The 25,223-nt window shown below is 40.9% G+C and overlaps 1 protein-coding gene across 4 annotated transcripts in view; it reads left to right on the plus strand.

Annotated features, from left to right (window-relative positions):
• The first annotated feature begins 951 nt into the window (after window positions 1-951).
• The window catches only part of Amph (amphiphysin), a 184,600-nt gene continuing 160,328 nt past the window's right edge, over window positions 952-25,223 (plus strand). For 2 of the 4 annotated variants that reach the window (XM_005071810.4, XM_013114663.3), the window contains exon 1: window positions 961-1,113. In XM_005071810.4, the coding sequence (XP_005071867.1) occupies window positions 1,045-1,113 (69 nt within the window). In that variant the 5' untranslated portion in view covers window positions 961-1,044. Of the gene's footprint in view, window positions 1,114-25,223 lie in introns of all 4 variants that reach the window. The other 2 variants (XM_021228210.2, XM_021228211.2) reach the window with 2 other exon arrangements.

Raw genomic sequence — 25,223 nt, forward strand, 5'->3', positions numbered from 1 at the left:
GTGTCACTGGTGGTCTGAGCATCTGCAGTTATGATGTCCTTTGGGTTATGATGTCCTTTGGGAGAAGGACTACCGAGGTGCAAGAAATCTATCAAAGTTCTAGTCCCACTGACAGGTACCTCTTAAAGACAGGGATGCCCCCCAATAACATTCTACCACAGACAGGAACATCAAACCAACAGGGAGTGACAGAGGGACAGGATCAGAGATAAAAGTTTTTAATGAGAAACCGGGAAACAATTCAGAATCTCAGGCATAGGCTTCTTAAAGAGCGTCTCTGATCCCTACCAATGTACTTGACATCATAGATACTCATGATCCAGTCTAGTGGGATTTTCAACACAACTGTCAGGAGGCTTTTAAGGAGGCGGCAGTTGACCCAGAGATCCGAAAGCCCTGTCTGCTCTTCTCACTGCACTATTTCTTGGGAAAACTGTTGGTCCAGAGTGCCTGCAGTGCAGTAACTTAAGAGCTAGCAAGGCACACAGCACCAGTGTGTAGGAGCTGACCCTTCTCTTCTGAGAGTCCCCACTCCAGAGCCTTATATTCAAATTTAAGTAAACGTCACAATGGTCCCTCTACCCCTTCTCTCTTGCAAACTGTCCTGCAGGGACTTTCCTGTCAGTTTCCTACAGACCCCCCCTTCCCCCTCATCCTCACGTTCTTTAATGGGGAGACAGAAGCAAGACCTTTTGCCTCTCCTTGATGCAAGCCTCCTTTTAGCAGCACCACTGGGACTGCGGGAAGCCTTTCCTATTTGCCGCCTCTAGACCTCCTCCTCCATCACTGGGTGCTTGGCATTTTGACTTCTCCCCTCTCTTTCAATGTACCTCACTCCTGGCTGTGTCACCCCTAGTGGCCGCGCCTCCCCTCTATCTCTTTAAGCCATTCCCGCTGTCGTGCCCCTCCCTCACCCGTTGCCTCCTCAGCTCCTCACGCCTCTGCTGCTCCTCCTCCCGCTCCTCCTCCTCTTCCTAGGCTCCACCGCGCCGCTGCCGGCCCGCTGCGCGCTCAGCTCTTCCAGCTCCACCGACCTCAGCAGCCATGGCCGACATCAAGACCGGCATCTTCGCCAAGAACGTGCAGAAGCGGCTCAACCGCGCGCAGGAAAAGGTCAGCAAAGGGAGGCGGGCTGTGAGGCAGGTGGCGCGAGGCAGTGCTGGCACCGATGGCGGTACTGGCCTCCGGCAGACTAAGCGTTGCAGGGCCACAGGTTCAGGTGCGGCGTGCTGCGGAGCCGGGGCGGGAGTTGGGTGGAGGAGTCCCCGGTCCCAGCGATTGCAGCCGGGCAGCATCCATTCAGGCAGCGTGGGCACGGCCCAGCGAGGGGGTACGCCAGGGACCCGCAGAACCCCGGAACCCCAAGCATGGAGTGAGCCAGAGCACCGCAACCCGCTCAGGGTGGCCACTATCCTGGGCACGCCTCCCGGGACCAGGGGTGGCAGGTGCAGCTGCTGTCTGGCTGCACCCAGAGCAGACTGCATTCCCTGGCTCCTCCATCTCTCTGAGCCCGCACCTCCGGAGCTCACGCTCTCCTGCACGCAGCTCAGGCGCCTGTGGCCGCAGATCCGGGAGGGAGATTGTCGCATCCCCGTCTTTCTGGGTGGGGATGTTGTGGCTATTTGAGTGAGGTCGAAATTAACGACTTAAGCGGAGAAGGTATCCAGATGTGCATGGACCAATGGGACGAATAATAAACAACCTACATCTTAGTAAAACGCTCATCTGGACTTCCAGAGAATGCACACTTTCCCCTATAAATCCCTGTTCTTTTTGAAGCCAAATGCCCTCTGGAAGGTCAAAAATAAATAGCCCCAACCTCAGAGTTCTTCTTTGCACATTTCTGCACAAAATGCTTGTTTCTCTGTTTAAGAAGAGGGCAAAACAAAACCCACTCCTATCAGAGGGGCTGGGGTCGCAGTTGTTTTGCACGCTCCGGAGGAAATTAGCCTTTGTAAATTATGTCTCTTCCCGAGGGATGTGCACAAACTCAACCCAGATCCATAGCAAGCCCAGCTCTGGGCAGTGGGTGGGCGGGGGCGCATTTTGCAGGTACTGGGCTCCACAGATTTCCTGATTGCTGTATCTGACCCTGTAAGGTCTTCTTCATTTGTCCCGAGCCAAGGACATTTTATATTGGAGGTTGAACATTGTATTTGAGCGTGTACCTAGGCTAGTGATCCTGGGTAAATTGAACTGCTTTTGCTTCACATCACATTAATTTCTGACCCTTGGATGAGGGTGTCTGCTGTTTTCCTGTGTTTCTGGAAATGAGGTTTTCCTTGTTTCTTACTTTGACAGCACTTAGCCAAGTTCCAGCTGCTCCCAGAGCTGAGCCAGGGAGCACTGAACTCTGTCAGTCCTCAGGCCCAGCCATGCTGCTTGTAGCCCCTCCCTGCCTGCACACATGCACCCTCCCAGTGCTGTAAGAGGATTGTATTGCTTTTAATATCTACTCAAGCTCATCCTGAAGTCCAGGCTCCTCCTGCCACTCCCTCAGAAGCGGAATTAGCCAGACTACTTGGCCCCTTCCATAGCCAGACATGAGATGTTTGCCTACCTCCAGATTTGGACAAGACTTTGCCATCATTTTTCCACATTTCATTTTGCCCAATTGTAGTTATTCCCCCCCCACCAAATAATCACTTGAATCTTTCGTCTGAGGCTTTTCACTGAGTCGACTTTCCATCTGTGAAGTAATTTGTGATATAGTTTGCTTTTTCACATATTAATCTAGGTCACCAGCTGTTCATATGTTCCAAATAGATGAAGGAAATGGCAATCTTTTATGACCGAGCATCGTAACCTGTACAAACTGTTGAAAACTCATTTTTTCGTGTGTAAGATTAAATGTATATTATGTTGGCAGTTGTGGATGGTGTTTACTCTTCTAGAACTGGGCGTTCAAGGGTCCTTTCACAGGCTTCAATTCTCTTATCTTCTTTCCTGGGACCATTGCTTATGCACTGTGCCTGTTGTACTAGCATAGGGGATTCAGACACCAAGAGGCCAAGAGGAGGGGTTCTTTCCTGTCTTTGAACCTGGGCAGCATTGGAGTATGGTTGGCACGGGGGGGTTGCAGCTGCCCAGCAAAGCCCAGCTGGCAGCTGAGCTTGTAATTTCCCAGTTGGTCCCCTCTTTGTGTTCTTTGGTCTCTTCATCCCCAGTGCAGACTCTCCATTTCACCAACCACACATTTTCATCAGACCCTTTGCTCCTTGGTTGGAGAAAGGAGATTTTATTAAGCAAGGCTGATTTTCTTCTCAGATCTTCTTCTAATGGTTTGAGTACAGTTTGGCTGCAAATGCTGACTGAAATTACCCTTAGAGATGATTTTAAAAATGGTTTTTTTCTTACTGAAAGTCAGTTGAAGTTTATTGAAGGAAGAATTAAATATACATGTAAGCAGGAAATAAGCTAAATCCAACAGGTTAGGAATTTTACCTCTGCCTTCTAGAGATTTTACTGTCATCTGATGGGTAGTAGACTTTCCATGTACACATGCAAAAGTTTATACAACCGAACATGCCTTCACTGTCCAGTTGGGTAGCCTATTTATTTCATTTAATAATAAAATGACTGAATATAATACTGTAGCATATAGAATAATGAATTCTGCTTTTGGATATTCATTTCTTAGTGTTTCTTTATATAAACACAAGCTACTAATACTAGGAAGAATATTTATTCATAATCTTAGTTATGGCCTTAGGTCAATTTCTAAAAATAATTATGCTTATTTTTATTACAGCTGAATTGCTTCCTGACTTTTATACCTTTTTCTTCTTTCCAGCGGTCCATCGAACACTAGCCAGTTCTAATAACATTTAGCTGTATCATGGGGAAAGTAGTTTATTATTAATGTCATTTGTTTATTCTTTGAAAACAGAAACATTACCTCCACATTTATTTTCAATTTGTGAAACTTCCTGTTTTAACTCCTTAACTACAGTGTCTCCATCTTGTTATATGTAAGGGCAACAATGCTACTAACTTAAAGCCTCTTCTATTTACTTTAAAAAGTTATTTTTATGATGATGACAGCATTATGTTTATATGAAGATGCATATATCTATCAGTTGGGTTGTGTGGTTTTTTGGGATGTATCTATCAACTGTCAGAAAATTCAAACCAACTTAAAGAAAAGAGTAATTTAATAACTAATAATAAAACTAGGTAATAACTTATATTTGAATCTTGGACAAAGATATTTAAATGATTTTTACTATAATAACATGTGTGTATTAAGCAATACACCTATGCATTTTTGCAATACATAACTGCATGAATATATGTGTGTTTTATACATATTAAGTCATTTAATTAACTCAGGGTCCTTTACGACTCCAATTTTGTACATGAGAAAAAGTTAATGACACAATTAATTCACAGCAAATCTGATTTGCATCTGCATGGTCCATGCTTGATCATCATGTTCCATGGTACTGCCCATTTCAATTAGGATCAGACAAACTTGAGTCCTCCATCGAATCAGGGCTCAGGTGTCTTTCTACTGACTTCTCTTGGTGACTTCAAGGAAGCATGTTCTTTTCCTTCAGAGTTTCCATAGGATTTTTTTTCTTTTTTGGACTGGGGTAGTACTCACTAGCTCCAATGAATCTTGTGTCTATCTCTAAAAGAGAAAACTTCCTTAAGGACCAAGATCACAGCTGGATTGGGTCCGAGTCATAAGCCATTGCTTAAATAACTGGGGATTGAAAGGTCCCTTTAACTATATGGACTCACAGTAGAAGAAGAAAGAAGTTCAGAGCAGAAGAAAGTAGGTGCTGGACCAGTAGAATAAAAGCTGTCACTGAGGGACTCCTAAGGGCCTTTTCCTTCTCAGGGTTATGTAAATAATCACTAACCATTTAATATTTTAAAATTCTCATCAAATTAATGTATCTATTGCTCAAAAAAATTAGTAAGGAGTACTTGGCAGTGTCTGTCCTATCCTCCTCAACCTCCAGCTTTGCTTTGTAGAGGCAATTCATGTTAATCACGAGATTTCTTAAAATTATGTTTCTACAGCTCAATAGGGGCTTTAGCCACTCATACATATTCGGTAGTGGTAGAGAAGGACTCAGGACATTTGCACTCGTCTCCCTAATTTTCCTTCCCCATCACATGCTATGACAAAAGTGGTTACAAATTCAGTTGGGGAGTGTCTGTGTATGGATATCTGCATGATGCCTCAAGATCAAGTTACTGAGTCATTTATGTCATTCTAGACACTGATCTGTCCTCTCGATTTTCTGGTTCTTTGTTTTTTCATGTTCAAGCTTTTAATTCCCTCAGTGTTAAGGGAGCCTCTTTTTCAGTTGACAATTGCTTATTGGTTTATTTCCTTTAGGGGCTTGTTTGTTGAAGTCTGTTGCTTGTCTTTCCCTTGCAAGGCTTGTATTTTTCTTGTCCTATGGAATCTCTTTGTATAAAAATATATTAATCTGTTGTCATATTTTGTGGTTATTTTTCCCCTACATATGCCACCACACCAAGCAGTGAATACATCATCCTAAATGAGACTTAAACATGATGTTTGTTCTGATTTTTGTGAAATTATCCTAAGGGTTTTGTTGGTTGTTTTCTTTGCTCTCTGTGAAGGTATCATATGATCTGTAATAATTCTTGTGTCCCTTCCATGGTGGAAACTTTGTAATTATTAAGTTGAACGGTGTGTACTTTCCATTTTTATAAGCCAATCAGATTTTGACAGACTCATGCGGCTCTTCTCAATGTCAACTGAATGAACTAAAAGAAAAGGAGTGTTGTCTCCTAGCACATGGCTAGTAATGTGGCATGTAAGTTTTCTGGGAATTCCGCCTTTGTTGGTGGTGACGTAAGGATACTTTTTACATGCATGTGCACATGTGTGTATTTGTTTGTCTGGAATATTCTTTCTTTGAGTTTATGAGTCTTGTCTTCAGAAGAAGAGCCAGCATGGCTGTGGTTATGTCTGAGTGAATTAAAAAGACTCAATTTCTGAGACGTGCCATGATTTCCCTTTAAAACTTTCCCAATGCTTTGCTGTTGCTTACATGTGTTACCGTTTTTTACTTCCTTCTGAGGACTGACTGCCCACCAAAAAGCATATATTGGAAGCTTCATCCACAGGTAACAGAATTATGAGGAGGGGCCTGGGGAGCAGCTTAGGTCATGAGAGACACACGCCTCGGGATGAATGAATGCTGATCTACCAGGACTGTGGCTGCTGTGTGATCTCTTGTTCTTTCTACCATGGGATTAAACGGGATGAAAGCTCTGCTCATATACTGGCTCCTTTGCCTTAGACATCCCAACTTCGGGAACTATGATAGATAAATCTCTGTTCATTATAAATGGCATACTTTCAGGTATACTATTATAGAATCACAAACCAGACCAGGACACCCTCTCCTAAGACAATTTCCCCCACTTTGGTAGAATTAAAAATTGTAAAAATAGGGCTGGAGAGATGGCTCAGAGCACTGACTGCTCTTCCAGAGGTCCTGAGTTCAATTCCCAGCAACCACATGGTGGCTTACAACCACCTATAATTCAATCTGGTGCCCTCTTCTGGCATGTAAGCAGACTTGTATATGTAATAAATAAATAAACCTTTAGAAATTGTAAAATTGAAAAATAATAGGAGAACATTCTTGTTTGAGTGAGGATTCCTTTGTTTTTTTCCCCACAAAGCCATATGCCAATGCATCTTTCTTTCTCCAGCAGAAGTAGAGTTGAGAATTAGGACTACAGGAAGTTAGGTTTAAAAAAATAGTGACTGTGACCATTATGCTTTGTAATATGACTAATTTGAGGAGCTGTGAATGTTTATATGCAAAATAAGCATATATGATTATATACATATATCAATATAGACATGTCATTAAATTTTACATAAAATAATATTTTAAAGTACCTTGAAAAGGAGAGACTAGGTATGGGAACATATATTTTTAAAATTTATGTATTTTTCTCACTTTATTTATTTATTTTTGGTTTTTCGGAGACAGGGTTTCTCTGTATAGCTTTGGAGGCTATCCTGGCACTCACTCTGTAGAATAGGCTGGGCTCAAACTCACAGAGATCTGCCTGCCTCTGCCTCCCGAGTGCTGGGATTAAAGGCTTGAGCCACCAATGCCTGGCCCTTTCTCACTTTTTAAAGTGGAAATTTATGTGTAATTACTCAAATACAAATTAAAGATTTCTAGAAACGATAGAAATGATTTGAGTAGACCTCTGAAGAAAGCAAGTGGGCTGAAAGATTTCTTTCTATGCAGAGACTGAAGATATAAAACTTCCTATGTTGTAAGTACGCTTTTCTCAACATTCTTAATAATGTTTAACATCACAGGATGAAAATACAGGTATCACAGGGTTGAAGAAATCTACTTGTAAAAGATTATAGTGGTTGTACATATAAAATATACACATGTATGGTACCACGCATAATTAAAGTGCTAATAATCGCAACTTTTGAGAATACATTAATGGACTACCTTTCAACAAGAAATGCTGAACCTGCAATACTATCAGTTCACAGTTCAAATTTAAGAATTCTCCTTAGCTAGAATTGTTCTTCCTGAACACATTTAAGAGACATCTCTGATTGGGAAAACTGTATGAATCCACGGATAACCTCTTAGCTTTGCAATCATTGTTACTCCATAAGTACCTATCAGTCTTGATTACCTTGACACTACTTAGAAAAGATGTACAAAAATCAGAAACCCACCATTTCAGTCATTTTCATCTTATTCTGATAGAGTTACTTAGTTGAAAGACTACTTAATGAGTGGAGAAGCTTTAATGTAAGAGGATGAGGCACGTGAATAAACATATATGAGTTTTTCTTATCTTAAAGTGTCTTTAATTTAATGAATGTTTAATTTAATTAAATGTTTGTGGTAACTGCATAAATACTTCAGATGATTTTGTTGGATTTTAATCAACAGAAATTTTAAGTTATGGTATAGATATTAATTTTATAGATCATAATACTACACTATGTGAACATAATTTTTGTTTGCATTTAGAAATGAAAACTTCATATCACTTGCCTTATTGTGAAAATCATTTTGCTGTGTGGTCTGCATGTGGATCTGGACTTCTCCAGGTTATACCTGCACTTGAAAGAAAGCAGTTAACAAAATTTTCATCCTCGTACATACAGAACAGCAGGAGTTGGAAGAAAGTTAGATTTTTGCACATACAAGAAATTCCATAATTATTTATGAAAATCTTAATAAAACATCTGCAAGAGAAAATACTGTTTGGTATGTAGGGAACTAACAGAGGGAGAGAAATCCTTGTATGAAAAAGGTTGATATTAAGCTAAGATCTTTTGGATGAATTGAAGGATTTGGGCATGTAGAGTTTTGGTAGGAATGAGGCAAACATAGGATTCAGGAAATATTCTATGTCTGTTTTAGTTAAGGTTTTTATTCCTGTGAAGAGACACCATGACTATAGCAACTCTTATAAAGGAAAATCATTCAGTTGACGTGGTAGCTTCCTGTTTCAGAGGTTTAGTCCATTATCATCTTACCAGGAGCATGGCAGCATGCAGGCAGACATGGTGCTGCAGAATGAGCTGAGTGTCCTACATCTTATCTCACAGGCATCAGGGAGTGGTCTGGGACACCGGGCATGGCTTGAGCAAATATGAGACCTCAAAGCCCACCTCCATAGTGATACACTCCCTCCAACAAGGTAATACATACCCCAACAAAGCCATACCTCTTAATAGTGCCACTCCCTTTGAGCATAAATAAGTACTGTAATATAGAATATAATATCACTATAAATATTGACCTTGTAATGACATCTTCCACCATTTATATACTTAACTATGCAAAAGAGACCCCCCACTCAACATTTTCCAATCTTAGTAACAGTTTCTCTTAAGTGAAATCAGATTTCAGCTCATATGTTGAAGGGCTCTTCAGAGGCATACTTGGCCCCTTGGCGCACAGTCAAGATACTGGGTCAGAGTTGACTCACCCTCTGAATTAGTAGCCATACAAAACTCCTTTGTACCAAGCAGTTCACACCAACTCAGCTAGCTTTCATGGATGTTTTCAGAGTGGGGGTTCTTATCTTAAACTATCAGAAGTTCAAAATAAAAGTGAATCATAAAATTCTCAAATGTCACCATATAGGAAGATTTTTTTTGTCTCTAAAATGTTTGATCACATTTGAAACTCTCAAATTTAATGATTTGCTTATGTATATGTGTATATGCAATTATTTTGACACATTCAGAAGAGAAAAAGGAGGAGGGGGAGATAAGCATGGTCAAGGCTAGTGTTAACTTGTTTCTGGTAGGCATTGACTTGCTTGTTTGGTAGGCGGTGGTTCTGGATCTATGGATAATCAGTATGAGATAATTTACTACTATAGCATGCTTTATTGGACCACCAGCCCCCAAATCATGACATGGATATACATTAGTAGTTATGAGTGTGTGGCCTTAGTTTAGGCTTGTCCCACTAACTCTTAAAGCTTAATTTAACCTGTTTCTCTTCATCTACATTTTGTATTGTGATTTTTTTAAACTTTCTTTCATTCTGTTCTCCTACTTTCCTGCTTCCTCTGTGTCTATCACTCTGGTGGCTGCCTGCCTGGCTGGTCTCAGGAGTCTCCTTTTCTTTCTCTCTCTTTCTCTCGGCAGCTTAGATTCTTTCTCCTACTTATTATCTGTGCCCACCAGCCCCGCCTATCCCTGTACTGTCTAGTTATTGGCCCTTCAGCTTTTTATTAGACCAATCAGGTGCCTTAGGCAGGCAAGGTAAAACAGCAACCCATCTTTACATAGTTGAACAAATACTCTATTCCACAACAATTTACAGCTTGGGAGGAGAATCTCTAGTTTCAGGTAATCTCATCTTTACTGAATCATGGATGCAAACTCTTAAATAGTACAGATAGACCAAGCCTTGAATGTTCTCCAAACTCACAGTAAGTATGGCCTAGAAGACTGATGAAGACAGTGATGCCTTCACTTCCAAGCTCCTTAGTAATACAGTCATCGCTATGGACCATATTGGTTCCTTAACCTATAGGCTGTATAGTACAAGGTATACTTCATGCCTATTCTCTGTTCAATGAGCTCTTTCCTAAGTATTTCAAAGAAAAAGATTCTAGATTTACCTTTCTTCCTTCACAAAATGTTTGTGTCCATTGGAATAGCTAGTGTTCTTGAACTGAGAGAAGAAACTTATGATTTACATCTCAGGGTCCTCTTGGGGATTCACATGGTCCATCACTATTCCTTAAAAATAGAAGAAGAACCTAGAAACCAGCCACTTCCAAATAGTGTGAGCAGGTGTGCTCAATGGAGAGTGTTAAAATGCAGATTCCCAGACTCAGATACCAGTTTCCCAAATCAGAGTCTCTTAAGTGAGACTTGAGCATCTATATTTAAGCAAGTTCCTCTGGTGATTTTAAGGCATGGTGAATGCTGCAAAACATAGTACTTTTGGGTTGAGTTTTTGTTTTTGTTTTCTTATTTATAACCTTGTAGTGTTCTAATACAGATAGTAAGTAAGCTTGCCTCCAATGTAGGAGAGAAGTAAACAGGGTAAACAATGCCCTGTAGGATGCTTTAGAATATCCTTATTCTTCAAAAAGCCTACCTAAATGTCAAAAACATAATTCAGTTTTTTGGAAGCCAAGTTGGAAGTTTGTCAAAGACCAAATGGCTTCCTTGTTGGGAATGAAGTACAGTGCATGGATGCTTGCATAGCATTATGTATTCTGTGTAATCTGATTCTACAAAGAACAGCCTTTATTTAGAGCAGTGCTGGTTGGTGCAGCAATCTCAGCAGCCAGGAAGATGAAATATCGGCTGACAAACTGTTGCTTGTTTTTTTGTAGGTAACAGCTGATGAGTGGATTTGAGGAACATTTATAATTACTCTGTTCATGTCTGTTTTATTATAGTCTGAGAAATAATTAAGTTGCTTAAAGTGATGGTAAAAAATGATCAAAACTCAGAGGAAGATTTGACTCTACTGAGAAACAAGCTCCATTTTCCAGGAAACCTTTTTATTATTTTCTTGAAGGCATATGTACCACTATTTGTAACAGATACTGCTTTGTAATTTCTTATGATGTCTTTGTTTGACTTTGAATCTAGGTAGTAAAGGCTTGAGAGAATAGGGATGAGTACTTTTATCTTTCATATTTTTACAAGTGTTCAAAGGATTTGTGCTTATTTTATTTTACAAATCCTGGGAAAATTCACTGTGCTGTAATCTAGGCCTGGGCTTTTTATTTGCAGAAAACTTTGATTGCTATTAAAATTTCTTTACATGGATAAAGTCTATTCAGAATTTTGTGACCTCTGCTTTACGTTGTCTCTGTGAATTTTGTCTATTCTATTCTAGTTATTTTAAATAGATGGAATTATACAGTACTATTTGTCTGATTAATAACTGACATGCCTCAGTGTAAGAACTGTGTATAAGCCAGGCCTGGCAATGCCTGCTGGTGATTCTAGAACATAGAGAAAGGGACAAAAGACTAATAACTCAGACTCACTTTCATCTATAGAACTTTTTAGATGCCACCCTAAAATTTATCTATAAGTTTTCCACGCAGTTCTTTTAGAAGGTACTTGATTTAAAAAATCTTATCTTTTCATTTTCTTAGTGTCATTTGAGGTACCAAGTTTTTTATGTTAATGTTGTCAATTATTTTCTTTCATTTGTAACTTGTACCACTACTTTTTTGTTTAAAATGTCTTTGCCTAATTCAAGGTCACAAAGCTGTTCTTCAATATGACTTGTAGTTTTAGCCTTTATATTTGGTGGATTAAGTTTGGAGCCTAGTGTGAAGATTCTGATTGTGTGTGTGTGTGTGTGTGTGTGTGTGTGTGTGTGTGCTGTTGATTGCTTGGATTTTGAGGCACACACATGTCCAATTTCCCCAGCATCATTTATTGTAGAAATTGTGAGTTCTCCCTCATATTGTATATGCACCTGTATCTAAAGTCAATATAATCTGATTATTTGTATGTGTGTGTGTGTGTGTGTTTGTGTGTGATACGTGATACGACATATATCTATCAGGATAAATGGCTAAACATTGATCCAGTCCTGGTGTCCATCTTTTCTTAAAACAGTATCATACTGCCTTTGATATTACAGTTAACTTTTAAAGTTGCATTGTTGGCTCCTCCAGCACTGTTCTTTTCAATTGTATTGGCTCTCTTAGGTGCTTTGAATGGCTAACAATGTTAGGAATAAGTTGACAATTGCCTCAAGAAAATCAGATGGTATTTTTAAATAAAGACTACTTTGAATGAATATAAGAAATGAAGGAGAATTACTATGTTAATGATATTTAGACCTTCATTCTGCAAACATAGACTGTTTCTTCATTTATTTACTTCTTTTATATTTTCTTGTGGCAATGCTCTATATCCTTTTGTGTACAAGTCTTGTACTTGTTAAATGCATTTCTAAGTATTTTATTCTTTTGTTCCAATTATAAATCTACTGCCTTGAGAACTAACTACAGTTCTATAAGAACTATTTTAATATTTTTCCCAAAGGTGATACCCCAGTGTGATGGTTACATTTTTGACAAGATGACACAAGCCATGGTCATCTGGGAGGTGGGAATATCAACTGAGGGATTATTTATATCAGACTGTGCCGTGGGCATGTCTGTAGGGCATCTTCTTCAATAATTATTGGTGTGGAGGGTCCAACATGCTGTGGATGGTACTACTTATGGGCATGGATTTGGGGTTGTATAAATAAGGAAACTGAGCAAACCGTGGAAAGCAGTCTCATAAGCAGCCTGCTTCTGCTCCCATTATGATGGACCATGAGCTGTACAATGAAATAAAGCCTTTCTTCACCAACTTGCTTTTGGCTATGGTGTTTTGTCACAACAATGGAAAGCACACAATGACACACACACACACACACACACACACACACACACACACACACACAGTGAGCTATTTAAGTTACCTTTAAGAGGTACCACCTTTTAAAGGTACCACTAACTCCTCCTCATCACACCATGACCCCACTTTCTATCCAAAGAGTTTTGGGAGGTCATCATTCACAGCATGTACGTATGTTTTGAATACATCCTTAGGATGGACACTATTTAGCTTTTGGATGTTTTGCCTAAAGTGATGCATCAGATTTACAACCCCATCAAATTGTGAGAGTTTGGGAAGTCTATGAGTTTTAGCTATAAATTGGATGTTTTGAACCAAGTTGTATTTGTCCACTATTCTATTCTCAAAGGGCTCATTAATCTGTTAATATCTTATATATGTCCATAGGAATAATGTCTCCCCATAGACCTGTCAACACTTTGTGTTTTAATTCATGATGCTTCTTCTCTGTGTAGAAGAGTTGTGTAGATGTTGTCCATGTGGATGGGGATCAGGAGGATTGTGGTAGTTCATGGAGGCAGGGATAATTTTTTCTGCCATATTTTTGTTTCCTGTCCACAGGGTACTCACACAAATGGTGTTTTTTCCTTCATTTGTACATGTATTCCTAACTCATGGTCAGCATCTTTGGACTTAGCTAAGGCCCAATGGCATGACATTGTCTTATAGCCTCACACTGAGAGTCCTCTGGCTGAATCAATGAACTCTGATTTGAAGTCTCCACAAAGTAACACAGCCACTGCTTTATGCTGCATGATTATGCTGCATGATGGACTCATGCCATCCCATGCATTCATTATAACAGGACACTGACAGCAGAGGAGTTTGGGTCTCCTGACAATCTGGGCTGCTTCCCTGGCACAGTGATGCGAGAGAAAAAGAGACGTCTCTCTGTAGAAGATACTGGTTCTTTTTAGTTTTTCTTTCTGAAGCTAAACATCGGCCCCAAAGATTTAGTTTGAAACATTCAAAATGACACATTTTGGTGTCAACAACTTTTAAAATGTCAATTTCATACAGTTCAAAATTAATATGCATGCTTATTTATTTTTTAATTGACTTTTACAGCCTACTACCTGATACTGTACTGTTGAAGTAGGGTGTTTCAACTAGGGTGCAAAAATGAGTCAGGCACAGTGGAGAAATCCTCAGTTCTGAGTAGGAGACACGGAGCAGATGATTAAACATGGAGAAGTTGTCAGTTCCTCTGTGATAGTTTGAATAAGAATGCCCCCCATGGACTCAGATGTTTGAATACTTAGTCTCCAGTTGGTGAGCCATTTGGGTGGGTTTAAGATGTGTGTCTTTGCTGGAGGAAGAATGTCACAGGAAGTTGTCTCTGAGGTTTCAAAAGCATCCCATGATTCCCAGTGTGCTCTTTACTTCCTGCCTGTAGGTTAAGGTAGGAGCTCTCCGCTTGCTGGTCTCATCACATGTCTGCCTACTGACATGCTTTCTCACCATTATGGTGATGGACCCTTATCCTTCTGGAACCATAGCCCAAATAAATCCTACCTTTTGTGAGTTGCTTTGGTGGCCATACTTTATCACAGCAATAGAAAAGGGACAAACTCAGATTATTTTTTTTCTTTTTTTGGGTAATGCATCCCTATTTCTAGAAGGAAGGTAGTTTTATTTGGTAGCAGCAGTCTGTCAATGGATTACATTGAGATCTGCCTCTGCCCTCTGGGCCATATTTCTATTTGAATTGTGATGAGAATGACTCACCTGAATTGGGTCTGATGCTAGCGGGAAGAGCTTAAAATGTTGTCAGGGGTTTGTTTAGAGTGACTATGATGCTACAGAAAGAGTAGCTTTTGTAAAAGATAAGCTATAAGCTGTGCTGATAGGTTGAGGGAAAGCTGCCACTATTTGGAAGCAGTTTAGGACACATCAGGAGAAGCTTCAGTGTGTGAACCCCAACTTTCTCACTTCCATGGTTTGGTGACAGCCAAGGCTTTCTAAACTTACTGGTCTCCTGTAAAATACAGAGTGTGATGCTAACACTAACGGTTTGGTCCTTTAGTTAAGATTCGAGCTAATACTTCAGAAATTGGCACAATTGGCTGTACTTCTACAGAATTAAGCGCTGGCTATTTTAATTTGTTTGGATGTCAGTGTCTTTCTCAAGGTGATACATTTATGCTATATTTATATATCTTAAACCTTCCTTTAGAACTGATGGCAAAAGGAGGCTATAAGTATCTTCTGCACACATCTATTAGGTCAAATGGGGAGGCATCTTGATTGAACTGAGAACGCCTGGCGTACAACACATGTTTTACTGCAGGCACTTCAGATGTGCTAAGGAACTGCCCCAGACCTCCTGCTAAGGGCAGACCTTGACAGCATCTACAGCAGTGCTCTATAATCTTACAGACAGGCATGTGGGCCTCTGCCTCCGCCATGGGGAAGAAAACCCATAGAACCTTCTGAAAACCATCAATCCTCTGTCCTGGAAAGATCCAGCTGTAGGGAAGGCTAAATTAGAGAGACAATACTCTGCCCCCCCCCCTTTTTCTGGGAGTTCTGTATGTACTAGCACTTCTGAGAGGAGGCTGCAGGGGAGGACTTGGGCCTGTGGATACAGCCTATAACATGTCAGCTCTGCCCTGTATTCGAGCCCCAGAGTCCCCTTTGCAACTCTAGTAGCCCCTTTTCACATTGATGGTGCTAAATAAAACAAAAAGCAATTTTACTAGAGGATCATTGGGTTTCAGATATTTGAATTTCACTGTTTGTCTCCTGGAAAGCTACTTAGATTCCTGGAATGAGGGCTCACTTGTAAGTTCTAGAAAACACTTCAGAGAATGTTGAAAATGTTAGCATACAGTGAAAGTCAAATGTCTAGTACCATGCCTGCAAGTTATACTCAGTGCACTGGAGGGACTGTTCTCAAATCACATAATTCTGGCATATTATAATTTTCTTAGAATAACATTTCAACTGAATTGTCCTCCTTCCTGTGCCTTCCCATGCACTTGGTGTTTTTTTCTGTGAGTCTCTGGATTTCCTTTATATGATGTTCATTATTCCTCTCACTACATTTGAATAGAGCAAGTTTTGGGAAATACTTATGGAACAGATGAATTGATGATTGCTGAGCTATTTTTGATGGGAACTAAAAATAAATTGTTATTCTTAGAAAAGGATTTTAAAGAATATGAATGTAACCCACAACCATGATAAAAAGCATCCATGGTCTAACCCTAAAGTGTGTGTGTGTGTGTGTGTGTGTGTGTGTGTGTGTGTGTGTAGGTGTACCCTAATATTTTTAAAATAGATTTTTACTTTTTTAAAAGTTGATATTAGGTTTAGTCTCACATATTTTTGTTTGGCATCTTTTTCTTTTCTTTTTTTGGTTCAGTGTGCTTGAAGAACACAGGTTAGAGGGGTGTTTGAGGATGGGCCATAGATGGAAGCAGATCCCTTACTCACTGTTCTACTAGAGTGCTAGGGATGTTCTCAAGTACCTTACAGTGCTGCACAGACAAATGTCCAGAAACTTCCTGAGTTAGTGGCCACTGTGACTGAGTTAGGCAGCGGGACTTTAGGTCAAGTGGAATGTCAGAGCCCAACACATGCCCCTGAAAGGTGCCTCAAGAGACTTCCCTGGAAGTTTAGTAAAACAGAAATAAATGAAATAAAATGGATGATGAAGGCCGTTTCTATACCAAATCAGTTGTGTGTGAGTCTTTGTGGGTGCTGTACCCGTGCTTCTGCCTGTGATGCTGTTGTCTGGTGCAGAGGTTGGCACCAATTAGAGACAACCCTGAAATCAGAGAGTTGAGCTGATTTTAGCAACCTGCCCCTCTCTCAGCCTGGCAATGCAGTGCTCTTTGTCTTCTCACTAACATCTTACTTCCTTAGCCCACGGGTAGGGTCCAAGAGCTCATTTCTTTTTAAGCCGTAATTCCTTGGTTTGTCTTCAAGTAACACACATTGCTACTATTGCCCAAGTAAATCAGTTACTATATCAAGACAAATAAAACAAAAAAACAAAAAAGTCCACAGTTCATTGAAATTGATGGTTTTGCTTAGAAAAGACATATCTCCTTTGTCACCTCTGTAGGAACATATCATTTTTTTGGTCTTATTTGTGGTCTTTAATCTTCTTGCTTAACAAAGGAACACATCATTTTAAGTGTCGATTTCAAAAGGGGAAATGGACAAGTTGAAAGTCACTGTTGTTGCCATAGCCTATATCCAATAGCTGATGCAGTCTGGTCACATGGTTTAAAGGGATGCGCTGCTGAGGCATTGGTATTGTGTGCATGGAATGTGACCAGGCCCCTTTCCTGACACTCCTTTTTACTTGAGTCCTCACTTGTTTTTTCTTTGGCATGTCAGGATTGATACGAGGCATCAGTAGTGGCAGTGACAATGATGTCAATATACTGGAGGATGGGAAACATATATGATGTAGTGGTTTGAATGAGAAAGACCCCTCTGGCCTCATATATTTGAATGCTTGGTCCCTAGTTGGTGGAATTGTTTGGGAATGATTAGGAGGTATGGACTTGTTAAAGGAGATGTGTCACTGGGGGCAGGCTTTGGGATTTCAAAAACACTTGTGTTATTCCCAGTGCGGGCTAATTTCCCTGCTTATGGATCAATATGTAGTTTCTTAATTCCTACTCTAGTTTCCTGCTGCCATGCCCTCACTCTGCCCTCTAAAATGCTAACCTAACCCTTGAACTGTAAACCCAATTAAACTCCTTCTTTTATAAGTGTCTTGGTTATGTTGTTTAATTATATCAATAGAAAACTAACACATATGGACATGCAAAATAATCATTCTTTCTTCTTTCACATCTGGGGGATGGCCAGAATAACAGGCGTGCTACAGAACTCATCTATAAGGTCGAAGTTACATCTCAGGAAAGCAAGGAGCTACTCAGTGAGTAGCTGAAGAAGGCAAGAAGGGAGCCTTTGCCAGGCAGTTAGTTATTTTGTCTAAATAACAGGCAGATGACATTGTTCTTGCTGCTTGTCCTTCAAGAGGACACCAGACACAGGCAAATCGAATGGTGGATAGTCAGACGGTGGGGAGTGACGGTGAGGCAGTACCCAGGACAGCTGTCCGTGAAGCAGACCATGCCACATGCACAAACCCCCTCAGGAGCCCCAACAAAGCAATTTAGGAGAGGTCTTTTTTTTTTTTTTTTTTTTTTTTTGGTTTTTCGAGACAGGGTTTCTCTGTATTGTTTTCGAGGCTGTCGGTCCAGCCTGGCCTCGAACTAACAGAGATCTGCCTGCCTCTGCCTCCCGAGTGCTGGGATTAAAGGCGTGTGCTACCACCGCCTGGCAGGAGAGTTCTTAAAAAGACACATACAAACTTAGGTCCTAGGTGGTCCCTTAGGTCCACTAAGGAAGAAAGAGAGAAAGATGTTCTATTTTTATAACCACTTTTCTCAAGCTTGATACATGGGAGTTTGAAAATAGTCTTAATGTTTATAACACCAAAATTCACCTGGCAAAGCTTGGGTGTTAGAAATCTTAGATTCTATTTTTAGTGCCTTCAGTGGTCTATGCAATTCCAAGAAAATCCATTACTAGGAACGTTGTACAAAGTTCCTGGTGTTCATCTCAGTACTGTCTGGACTCTCTTTACTTTCATTTTATTGTGTGCTCAGAAAACAGATGACAGCAGACAGCAGGCTCCTCTCCAGTAACAGAAACAATCTCTCCAGCTGTCTCTCCGTCAACCACATCCTCTACCTCTCCGTGGCTCCACTGCATTTCTGGGGGGCTTCTCATTCTCTTCTAGCCCCAGTGGCCTCTTTCATGGTAGTTAGACACCTTACATTTAAAACCTTTGCACTCAAAAATCAGAATATGTCATTAGCATTTGTATATTCTGTTTTGGAAATTTGGTTAAAAGGTGTTTTATGATTAAGAAACAGAGGTGCTACATTCAGTAATTGATGGAAACAGATACAGTGACCCACAGCCAAGCACTGGGTTGAGCTCCTGGAGTTCAGTGGATGAGAGGGAGGAGGGATCCTATGAGCAAGGGAATTAAGACCATGATAGGGAAAGCCACAGAGACAGTTGACCTTAGCTGATGGGAATTCACAGACTCTGGACTGACAGCTGGGGATCCTGCATGGGACTGAGCTAAGCCCTCTGAATGTGGGTGACAGTAATGTGGCATGAAATATTGGGGGGCTGTCAGTGGCACCAGGACCTATCCCAGGTGCTTTTTGGAGCTCATTTCTTATGGTGGGATCCCTTGCTTAGCCTTGATACAGTGGGGAGGGACTTAGTCCTACATCAATTTGGTATGCCAGACTTTGTTGGCTCCCCAAGGAAGGCCTTACCTCCTCTGAGGAGTGGATGGGAGGGAAGGGGAGGGGGAAAGAATGAGAGGTGGGGAACTGGGGTTGGTAATGGTGTGTAAAATTAAAAATGATTAAAAAAAAAAGAAATTGAGGTGCCCTTACATGCTGGTTAAATGGCTTGATATTGGGTGCAGTATTTGGGGGACTGCACAAGCTGCTTTTCTGTTGCTCTGATAAAATGCCTGATGAAAAAGAAACATAAGGAAGGCAGGGCTTATTTGGCTTACAGTTTCAGAGGGGATAAAATCCATCACACTGTGGAAGGCATGGTGACAGGTAGGGAAGGTGTGGCAGCAGGAGTGGGAAGCTGGCTAATCACATTTTCACCCATACCCAGGAAGCAAGGAGAGAGAACATGAAATGGGGCCAAGCTTCAAGGCACAAGCTCAAAGCCCTCCCTATCCTAAGCCAGTGCCTCACTCTCCAGCAAAGCTCATGTCCTAAAGGTCCAGTAATCTGCCCTAACAGTGCCACCAACTGAGACCAAGTGATTAAATCCATGAGCCTGTGGGGGACAGTTCTCATTTAAACAACCTCATGGACTGTCAGAAATTAATAATGAAGCCGGAAAAGCGCCAGTTTGTGAAATCTAGACTACTTTTCAGTTACTATTTCATAAACATACTTTCTGGGCCTTTTTGGATCTCTGGAAGGTTGATGGTTGTCACAGAAATCAGTTCTTTTGAAGAACTGAGGAGTGCATTGATTACTAGTGTGGGTAATTTTGAAGAAATTGAAAATAAATGTGTAATGCAAACCATGCCTTCTTCCCTTCCTGTCTATAGGTTACACATCTGTGGGTTCAGCTAAGACATACACAGACATATCATTGTTCCATGGAGAGAAGCTTGCAGGTCCCTTAACATTGCACTATGATAACTAATGTAGACATGACTTCAAGTACACAGGAGAGATATTTGTATAGCTTGTATGTAGACACTGTCATTTTACAGGGGAGTCTGTACATCCACAGATTTTGATATTGATGTTGTGGGATCCTATGAGTGTGATTCATGTGTGACAAGTAATAGCTTGAGTGTTCACAAGAGTGTTGTTTATAATCCTCAAATGTTGTTTATAATCCTTATATGTGGAAATATTCCTAAGTGTAGACATTGAGGAATAGGCAATTAATGTGGTTATCATAAGTAAATAAGATTTGGCTGCTAAAAATATCATCAGATAGCATTTTAAGCCCATAGAATACTATCTCTCCCCATATCATTGTATCAAGCACTCTGATAAACCCACCAATGCATTTAAAGTTGCCTTATTTATGATTTTCTGTCCTTTAAGACTATAAAAATCTTTGTAAAACTGCTTCCACATTGTAACATGGAATTTGTGGTAACATAAATTTGCTGGTCACTTAAAAAATAAATATGATTTGGCCTAAAAAATAAATGATACTGTGGCACAGTAGCATGGATAAACTGAGAACATCATGGTAAATGAAAGACTTCAGACATAAACACCATATATTAAATAATTCTACTTGTAGGAAATCTTGTAACTGGAAAAGTCACAGAGAGATGGAAGGTTAAGGGTTACTAGGCACTTGCCGGAGGGAAGAATAGAGATTTGCTTCCTGAATAATACAGAGCTCCTTTGGTGGTAATGAAGGCCCTGGATGTAGAAAGTGATGATGGTCACAAACTATCATTAGATTGTACCTCAGAAGGGTGAATTTTATATTAAATTTCATTGCAATTTTGAAGAAGCAAAACCAAACCAAACCAAACAACAACAACAACAACAACAACAACAAAACTAGGACCAACCAAAACTCCCCCAGTTAAGCTTAGTTGATAAGTGCTTGCCTTAAATTTCTGAGGACCTAGATCTCATAGGATTGCATAAACTAGACCTGGTGGTGTGCCCCTGTATTGCCAGCAGTTGAAAATTAGACACAGGAGAATTAGAAGTTCAAGGTCATCCTTGGCCATATAGAGTCCAAGGCCAGCCTCAAAAACCAAAACAAGAAGCCTGCCCCACAATAAAACAGTTTCTTCCAGACTCAAAATATAGAGCTATACAAAAAGAACTATGGGCACTATCTCCTTGTGAGGACTGAAACTGTGCTGTAAGGAATGTGCTAGACCTGTGTGATCAGATTGGCCGTCTCTCAACTTAGGCTGTAGGTACTTGGGATATCATTGTGAGCACTAAACGAATATTGGATTAAGACTCCAAGAAATACTAAGCAGACTATCTTTAAATTCTCCTGGGGAGGAGATGTGATCTGCTACAGTAAATTTATAAAGCCTTCTATAAATGAGATCAAAGGGAATGTATTTTTGGATGATACAGAGAAGAATGTTCTAGAAATGCTGTTCTTCATCTCATTCTTTATCCATCATGGCAGCTTGACCCCTCAGAGACCTTCTTCCCTACCCAGACTTCAATCTGTTTTCCTCTTTGGTTTCTTCCATCAGCTTTTCTGCACTGAGCAGATAGATCTCTTGCTTTGTTCTGCATGTTAGTTTGACCTTGGTTTAGAGTTCTATTTGAAGTAGTGTCCATTAGCCTCACCCGGTCACATGCCAGGGAAGACAAGCTAAGAACTTTTGTCTGTCACAGAAAATCTTTGTGTATGTGGTAAATATCCTTCAACAGCTTCAAATGAAGCCTGCTGCTCCTTTGTCAGTTTTCAGAAGAGTGGGAAATACATTGCCAAGCTGCGTTGCCTAATGACCTTTCCCCTTAAGAAGAGGTCCTAGAGAAGATGGAGGAAGTGCTATTTCCATGGGCAGTGTGAGGAAAAAAGGGAGAGAGAGAACTCTGAAAGGACCTCAGTTGTTTGAGTTAATAGTCTTTCTCCAGACGATGCTGAGGGCAGAGGGAGGAGTGTTGTTAAAGGGTCACTCACCACTAGTGGGATTGCCAGGGTTGAAAGGCCACACACTACAGGTAGGCTTCCCAGGAGTGACTCTTAGGGGGGATTTCCTGAGGGAACAGACTCTCCAGGAGGTGAGATCATCTGCTCAGCTCCAGTGAGGAAGAATTGTCTGAGCCAGTATTCCAGGCAGGCCCACTGGCTCAGAGACCATGCCAAGCAGCTCTATCCCAGGCATAGTCACTGGCTCTTCTGTGTCCTACCTGCTTCCTCTCTCCATAAGGGAGATCATAAGCCTAACTTAGCCACTGACTCAGTGAGGGTGGAGAAGTCACGAGGTTCATGGCTGTAGGACTGGAAGCCACTCTGCCCTTCCCTTCATTCTTACTCTTGTCATAATAGCTTTTAAAAAGATTTCTGTGTGCTTATGAATGCTTGATTACGTATATGTGTGTATACCACGTGCATGCTTGGTGCCTGTGGGGGACAGAAGACATAGTTGGAGACTCTGTAACTCAAATTATAGATGGTTGTGACCCTGTATGTGGGTGCTGGGAACTGAACCTGGTTCCTCTGCAAGAGTAGCAAGTGTGCTTAATCAACAAACCATATCTCTCACCCTATCATACTACCTGTCTCATAATCATTTGATGGATAAAATTTGGTTGCCTCCAGAAAAGCAGACATCGAATGAGTCCATTTATGTGAAACTCTAGGAGCAGCAAAGCTAATCTATTATAACAGAAAGAGGGTCAGTGTTTGCCTGAGGCTTTGGGATGAGGGTACAGAAATACTCTCTGTCTTGATTTGGGGTGCTTGAAGGGTGCATGCATTTGACAAAACTCATGTATTTCATGCTAAAAACTGGTATTTTGTGGCATTCAAGTTCTATTACGGTCACATTGATTTTTTTTTAAAGGGTAGCTGGCATAGTGTATGGGAATAGGCATGGTTCTCAAAGAAAGGGACCTGACCTCATCAGTCCAGCAATCTTGCCACTTCTCCAAGTGGCATTAAAATATGCTGCTCAAGCCTCCTGCATCCCAACTCCCTCGTGCATTACACCAAGGTTGCGATCTGAGACTGTGCTCCGTGGGATTGATGCTGGCCACATGGAGCTGAAACCTTAAGCAGACTTGTTTACAGTACCCCAATCTGTACCGAGGGATTATTAAAATCTGACAGCATGACCACTACAGCCATGGAAAGCTGGGTATCCCTTCCTTTAGTCCACACAGCTGTATGCACTCCTAAAATTGGAGTCTGTTTAAAGAGGGGAAAGGATGCGGGACCTCTGCTCCAGAGGATTCTCTGTCTCAATTGGTCTGAGAATATAAAAACCCACACATTAACTCCGTGGAGGAAAGTACTCTTGTATTCGGGTTAGTTATCGATCAGATCTTTGTTGGTTACATATGATTGTTTCTCCTTCCTGAGTGAAATGTTTTTCTATGCAAAATTTGTCACTTTGAGAAGCCATTAAATAATACCCTCCCTCTGTTATTTATGAACAAAACAAAATTTGGTTGCCTCCAGATTTGAGACTATTCTTAGTTTTGTAGGTTTTCTTGCTGTATACATTTGTTTATTCATTTACTGTTTTTTAGGTGTGCTTTTGGGAGACAGTGTAAAATACTTCATTTTTATTGAGCAGGATTTTGTACACAAGTGAATGATTCCCAATTATCCTCCCTAGTAGTGGTCGCTATTATGGCAATGTTGGGCCATCTCTGAAAGACAGCCATACTTATTTGATCATGTTTTGAAACTTTCTGGTGACTTGGACCAGCAGGTTATTCTGTAGTGACAGGATCCTGAGAGAGAGGACCAGGAGATCAGAAAATAAAGAGGAGAGAAGATAAGAAAGTTTGGGATTGGGAGGTCTTTCACCAGCCCTGTCTTTTTTGTTGTTGTTGTTGTTGTTGTTGGTTTTCGAGACAGGGTTTCTCTGTGGCTTTGGAGGCTGTCCTGGTACTAGCTCTTTTAGACCAGGCTGGTCTCGAACTCACAGAGATATACCTGCTACCGCCTCCCGAGTGCCGGGATTAAAGTCTTGTACTACCAACGTCCGGTGCACACAAGCTCTATCTTATGCCAATCAAACTTATTAAGAAATACAGCACCTTATGTACAATTTCCAGGGAAGAAATGGGACAAAGTCAGCAGAAACCAGGAAGCTAATCAAGCAATGTTGCACTAGGGGAATACAGGGTATCTCAAGAACATTACAGACCAAGAACACTGCGGCCTTGGGACTGATAACCACAACTCCTTGGGGTGGGAAAAGTTGGGTTTTCAGGATCTGAAGCCACAGCTCCCCCAAGGTGCTGGCCCCAGCCCATTACCAGCTGTGCCAAGCATATTCCTGTGTTTTTTTTAAGGATCTGTTTTTCTCTTCTGTACATCTGGTGCTCAGGGAGAGACTCAGTTATCAGCCAGCCCTAATCATTTTAGAAATTTCCACACCTTTGTCAATACAGAAATAATCTTCCCACTTAGCTACTTTTTTTCTGTCAGATGATCTGAGTCCTTTCTGTTCCATCCTGTTCCACTGAAGAAAGATGTTAACAGTCACACACTCCTGGATTTTGTTACATTTGTCAAAACTTGAATCTCTTTTCATATTTTTGCTTCCAGAGTGAGAGGAGGGCCTTGACACAAATCAGTGGTATTTGGTAGCATCCTTTTCTGTCAGTCTCAGAATTAGGGAGGTGTCACAGAAGTGCCAGGAGCATGGGCAGGGAGAGTTGGTGCTGTGTAATGCTTAGTATCAGTGGCAATTTGACAAACCTTGTGGCATGCTGGCTTTCAGGGCCTCTGTGGAAGTCTTGTTTTTCTGGTGGTTACCATCCTCCCATGTGCACTGTCTAGATCAGTACTGAGTTACGTGTGGCCCTTACATAGCTGTAACTCATGTCTACTTAACCATGTGTTTAGGCAGCAGGAAAAAAAACTATTCCAAGCAAGGTTGGAAAGAATAAAAAAGAATTTCAAAACTGTTTGCAGTACATTTCTTCTTTGCTACAGAATTCTGTCTGTTAGTGTGATTTTTATGATGTGTTTTCTGCCTTATGTTGTACTGACTTTTCGTTTTGCACTAATTTAGGGATTATAAAAAAGTACAGTCTTTCAAAAGTCA

This window comes from Mesocricetus auratus, unplaced genomic scaffold (assembly GCF_017639785.1).
Source record: "Mesocricetus auratus isolate SY011 unplaced genomic scaffold, BCM_Maur_2.0 Super-Scaffold_100013, whole genome shotgun sequence".
NCBI classification, from domain to species: domain Eukaryota; kingdom Metazoa; phylum Chordata; class Mammalia; order Rodentia; family Cricetidae; genus Mesocricetus; species Mesocricetus auratus.